General features: G+C 38.5%; 1 protein-coding gene across 10 annotated transcripts in view; it reads right to left on the bottom strand.

Moving 5' to 3' along the window:
- Window positions 1-5,648, bottom strand: part of TARP (TCR gamma alternate reading frame protein) — a 48,658-nt gene that overhangs the window by 34,751 nt on the left and 8,259 nt on the right. For 9 of the 10 annotated variants that reach the window (XR_001882975.1, XR_001882976.1, XR_001882974.1 and 6 more), the window contains exons 2-3: window positions 4,613-4,942; window positions 278-325 (exon numbers count right to left, since the gene is read on the bottom strand). Coding sequence is in view for 5 of the 10 variants with exons in the window: in XM_017860165.1 (XP_017715654.1) it covers window positions 278-325; window positions 4,613-4,736 (172 nt within the window). In the remaining 5 variants the exon portion in view is untranslated. The remainder of the gene's footprint in view (window positions 1-277; window positions 326-4,612; window positions 4,943-5,648) is intronic. The other variant, XR_001882978.1, reaches the window with a different exon arrangement.

Raw genomic sequence — 5,648 nt, 5'->3', positions numbered from 1 at the left:
AAAAAAAAAAAAAAAAAAAAGACACATGGATGAATAAAGTCTGTTTGTTGAAATAATTGAAAGCAAAACTCTATACCCTTCAATTTACAGTCATCTCAAACTCAAAGCAGTGGTTAGGTTTGTTAATAGAACTCCTGGAAAACGAGGGACTAATTTAAAGTATCACTAGGTCCATTCTGCAGCACCCAACCTAGCAAAATCTATTCCCTGATTTTTCAAACCAGAGAAGTTCAAAAGTTAAAATGATCAGGAGGAAATAAAAAACACAAAAACTTACCATTTGCATCTTTTGAATAACTGTCTTTGGGATCCACTGTGGTGACATCTAGAAGAATGAGAGCAAGTACTAGTTTAATTTTCATGCCCATTATTTGTCAAGCTGTGTGTGTGTGTGTGTGTGTGTGTGTGTGTGTAATTAAATGAATATTTATAAAACCTGTTACAGAGAGGCAGGAGGACAGTTATTAAAAATATGAGCTCACAATTCCAGAAATAATTGGTCTGATTCTATGTAATTAGGTAGATCTAATTCATATATTATGCTTTTGCACATCAAGATGTTGAAGTTTGTGAAGAATACATTTTTCCTTTTTTATCACAACTGGAGTGTAGTATCCAAGAACATTTGGTTTTCCTTCTGTATGCATAGCTCCTAGCACAGTGCCTGCCACAAAATACGTTTCTGATAAATACTTGTTCAGTGGAAAATAAAGAGAACAAGTGGCTCCTTTACAGCCTTCAGCACACACTGCTGACAGGAAATCAGCAAAAAGAATAAATTTGAATTTTTTTTTTTTTTTGAGGCATGGTCTCACTCTCAGCCAGGCTGGAGTGGAGTATAATATGCTGTCATCACGGCTCACTGAAACCTCAACCTCTCCAGGGTCAGGTGATCCTCCCATCTCAGCCTCCTGAGTAGCTGGGAGTACAGGCACTCAGTACCATGAGCAGCTAATGTTTGTATTTTTTGTAGAGACAGGGTTTTTGCCATGTTGCCCAGGTTGGTTTCAAACTCCTAGACTCCAGCAATCTTCCTGCCTTGTCCTCCCAAAATGCTGGGATTACAGGGATAAGCCACCACACCGAGAATTCTTTCAGACCTAGAATCCACAACAGAATCTTACATGTTTGAAGGTGTCTAGTTTAGAAAAATTTCTCATCTAAGCAGAAAAAAGCAGTCATTTCTTTTGAAATCATGCATATTCCCAACATCCCCAGCAAGTACCCACGATTTTCTGGAGGTACAGTGCTTCTGGACACAACAACAACAATATTAACAAAAGCTAATATCTACTGAGTGTTCATTATTGTCTCAGGCACTATGTTAAATGCTTCCCATGCATTCTTTGTTTAATTCCCCAATAACACTGAAGTGAGTTGTATTACGTATGGCCCCATGTTCTGAATGAGGAAATAACTTGCCGAGAGTCGTATCAGTGAACAGCAGAGCCGGTATTCAGACAGTAGTCGTAGGGGAAGAAAAGAAATTGGACATGTGAAAAGTACTTAGTAGAAATAATCCACAGAAATAGATAGAAAGGAATTTATAAAGAGACAATATAATGTCACCATTGTGTACTCTAAGAAAATCTCTTTGAGTATGTTAATTATTCTCAGCAAATGGTCTTTTTTATTATGGGAGCTCAGCATTTCAGTGCAATTCTTTCTGGGACGAGAAAGAGACAGGACAAGTCACATTGCTAGTTCTCTGAGTAAAACCTGAATTTATCTGTGAAGTATTAAAAAAAAAAAAAAGGAAGAAGCAAACATGCAAATAAAGAACATATTTTAAAACAGAAGAAAACAGAGTCGCATTGGTGTTTGGGTTTATTATTTTTCTAGTAGATGTGTTCTTATCTATATGGATATGACTCTGGTGTGCAATTTTATGTACTCACTGAGATCTTTATTTCATGTATTCTAAAAAAATGGACTTGAGGTATGGGTTTTGGGTAAGTCTCACGAATGCAAATGTTAATTATCATGTCTATATGTCCAAATATCTTTAAGGGCTGACTTTAATGGGTTTTCAATGTCTTTTTATTTTTCTTGGGTGACTTTATTTGTTAAAATATAAATGAAAGCGACCATCACTTATTTCCATGCCTTAATTGATTGAGGTAAAAACAATAAAGTAACTATTCCCCGTAATAAAATCTCTAAGTGTATCCTGAGTTCTCTCTCTCTCAATCAAGGTTGATTGCAAATGTGGACCAGATTAGTTTGATCTCCTTCAAAAGCACTTTATTGATTATATAATATGATCACTTCCATGTTATATTTTAGCTTTTCTCAGAAAACAAACTTCCAAGAAAGAGCATAGAAATCTACTGTAGAATGACGTTAAGAGAAGTGTCCTCCTTAACGTAGTTGCCTTGAGAAGCGCATGAAAGACAGTTTACTTTTAGACTGGGCGCAGTGACTCAATGTCTGTAATCCCAGCACTTTGGGAGGCCAAGGCAGGTGGATCACTTGAGGTCAGGAGTTCGAGACCCACCTGGCCAACATGGTGAAACCCCATCTCTACTGAAAGTAGAAAAATTAGCCAGATGTGGTGCCAGGCACCTGTAATTTCAATTCTCAGGAGGCTGAGGCAGAAGAATCGCTTGAACCTGGGAGGTGGAGGTTGCTGTGAGCTGAGATCATACCATAGCACTCCTGTCTGAGCTACCAGAGCGAAACTGTCTCAGGAAAAAAAAAAAAAAAAAAAAAAAAAGACATTTTACTTTTAGAATTTAGTGTAAAGTAAAACACATTGTGAAACTGTAATTTCTCCCCCGTGTAGTATTCACTGCCCTGGAACTTACTATACTTTTTATTTTGCCCTGATCACTGGAAAAATCAGAACACTTAAGCACAGTGGTAAGACTACCCTCAAGGTTTGCACTTTTGTCTTCTCTTGGTGTCTCAGCAAAGGAAATAGAAAATTGGGACTCTAGGGGCTGGGCACCCTGGCTCACGCCTGCAATCCCAGCACTTTGGGAGGCTCAGGCGGGCAGATCACCTGAAGTCGGGAGTTCGAGACCAGCCTGACCAACATGGAGAAACCCCGTCTCCACTAAAAGTACAAAATTAGCCGGGTGTGGTGGTGCATGCCTGTAATCTCAGCTCCTTGGGAGGCTGAGGCAGGAGAATCACTTGAACCCGAGAGGTGGAGGTTGCAGTGAGCCGAGATTGTGCCATTCCACTCCAGCCTGGGCAACAAGAGCGAAACTCCGTCTCAAAAAAAAAAAAAAGAAAAGAAAAGAAAAGAAAAGAAAATTGGGACTATTTTTATAACCCCAAATCAGTTAGTTTTAGGAAAGGCTATACCTAATACAGTAAATACACTAATGAACACATCCATGCTACCGTGTTGAAAGCAAGCACTTTCCCTGCCATTGTTTCTTTTGCACTCCATCACTGCCCCAGGAGAAAGTCAAGGCAACTGTCAAATCACATTTGATCATTGCCTAAACTCAGGATCTGAAAAGCTAAAGACTTACCCTAGAAACTTGGAATGGTACATGGCAAAAGTCTTCAAACATTTTGTTAATGCTTCTTCCCCCACCGGCTAAAAAGGACTTGTTAACCACAGGAGAAAGCACAAAATGAGTCCTTTTCATGACCACTCTGGAGCTGTTGGACTGTTATGTTCATATTCAGGATGTTGACATATAGTGAGGGACTGGACCCCTGGCCCAGGGCACGTTCAGCCGTCTGCCCAATGGTCTAGACATGTACAGAGTCTGCATCAAAGGCACTGTTTGGGGACCTCATGCGTGAATCATGAGTGACCCTGAGTGGTCAGGAAGCGAGTATATTCTCTGCACTGTCATGCATCCTTCTTAGGACAGCAACTCATACTTGTCTGCTCATCCACATTTTCACTAAGCCTGGCGTGTCATAATTGTACAATCAATGTTTATTGAGATGCATTCACCAATGGTAGGAAATGCATTTATTATGGAAAATGGAAAAATGTTTCTACATGTAAGCCTTACCAACCTTTAATTACGACATGTTACTTTATGGTGACATATAAACTGAAAATCTGAAAAGCACAAGGCCTCCATAAAACTACAGTGGCCAAGACTATTTTATGGTTTGTAGAGCCTCGCTCTGGCTTCTTCAGATAAACATCATTTTGTCAACAATGAACCCATGGTTTTTAGGTTAAACTTTGTGGGTAGCAAGATTGAGGTGAGTTACTCTCCTGCTTGGGCAGAACATTCCTGAAAGACATATATTTGTTTTTATTTTCCGATTAAGTAAAGTCATCAAAAGAAAGGAGAACTCTTTTTGAGCGTTTACCACATGCTACATTGCTAGATGCTTCCGTGTATGTTGTTTCCTTTAATCTATCTAACAACCCTAAAAACCAGCATGTGACTTTCTTATTTTGGATAATGGAACTGAGGCTGAGAAACCTTTAGTAACCTTTTCAATTTTGTTTTCTCCAAAACCCATACCATTTTAATTCTATAGAAAAGTAGCAGGGCATTTACGCTACCATTAAATGTAACACCAATTAAGAAAGATTTATGCTTGTTTTTCATTAATACTGAAAGGAAAAAATGCAGGATTCCCTTTCAAAGACGTGTTCTGAGAGATGATATATGTAAACACATACCTGTCTTTATTGGAGGAAAGATAATTTCTTGATCAGCTCCATTTTTATTATTCTCATGTCTGACGATACATCTGTGCTCTTTATCCAGTGAGTTTTCTGGCACTGTTAACCAGCTAAATTTCATGTATGTGTTGTTAGTCTTCACGGTGTTCCCCTCTTGGGATTTCAGAACGTTGTTGCTGTTCTTTTCTTGCCAATGTATCTCAATAACATCCGGGAAAAATTTCTCAAGAAGACAAAGGTATGTTCCAGCCTTGTGGAGGTTTGTTTCAGCAATGGAAGGAAGAAAAATAGTGGGCTTGGGGGAAACATCTGCATCAAGATGTTTATCTATGGGGAGAAATGGAATATGAATTTAAAAGAATCATGAGAGAAACACACACATTGCACGGTTTGGAATGGCCTAGTACATAACAATAAAAAGAGATGTTGCCACTGAGCTAGTGTCCACCAGGGCCTTTCATCCAGGATAGGCTGCATAGTACTTACTACTGTGCTTATTTTACAGATGTTGAAAAGAGGATCAAGAAATTAAATAACTTGCCAAAAGTCACAGCTCTCAAGTGTGAGATGCTGGATGAAAACCTGGCCTTTGTTTATTCTGCATGTGCTGTGAGGGAGTGTGATTTTTAACTGCCTCCTACCAAGGCTTCCAACGTTCATGAGTATATTTATTTTATTTTTATCTCTTTTGTTTCATCATAGTGAAGCATGTTTTCAAGGTGGATGGCAGGGGAAAGGGGAATAAGGTCAGGAAACTTTAATGATCTCTCTTCAAGTGAGACTCTTTGGTCCTTTTCCCACTTCCGTTTTCCATCCTTTGTAACTTATGTTCTTTGGCCAAATAACACACATTCTCACGTTCCACAATTTTGTGTCCTCCCATTCTTCATTTCACTGATTCTGCGATGCACCATATTTATCTGATTATTTATCTTATTTCCCATATGAATAAATAGCAGAATTTAAAAATCTTAGTACTTGTCTTATTTCCCATATGAATAAATGTCAGAATTTTTTTTTTTCTTTTTTTGGA

Source organism: Rhinopithecus bieti, unplaced genomic scaffold (genome assembly GCF_001698545.2).
Source record: "Rhinopithecus bieti isolate Rb0 unplaced genomic scaffold, ASM169854v2 scaffold_51732, whole genome shotgun sequence".
Lineage (NCBI taxonomy): Eukaryota > Metazoa > Chordata > Mammalia > Primates > Cercopithecidae > Rhinopithecus > Rhinopithecus bieti.
The sequence above is the reverse complement of the archived record's forward strand: the minus strand, read 5'-3'. Positions and strand labels throughout refer to the sequence as shown.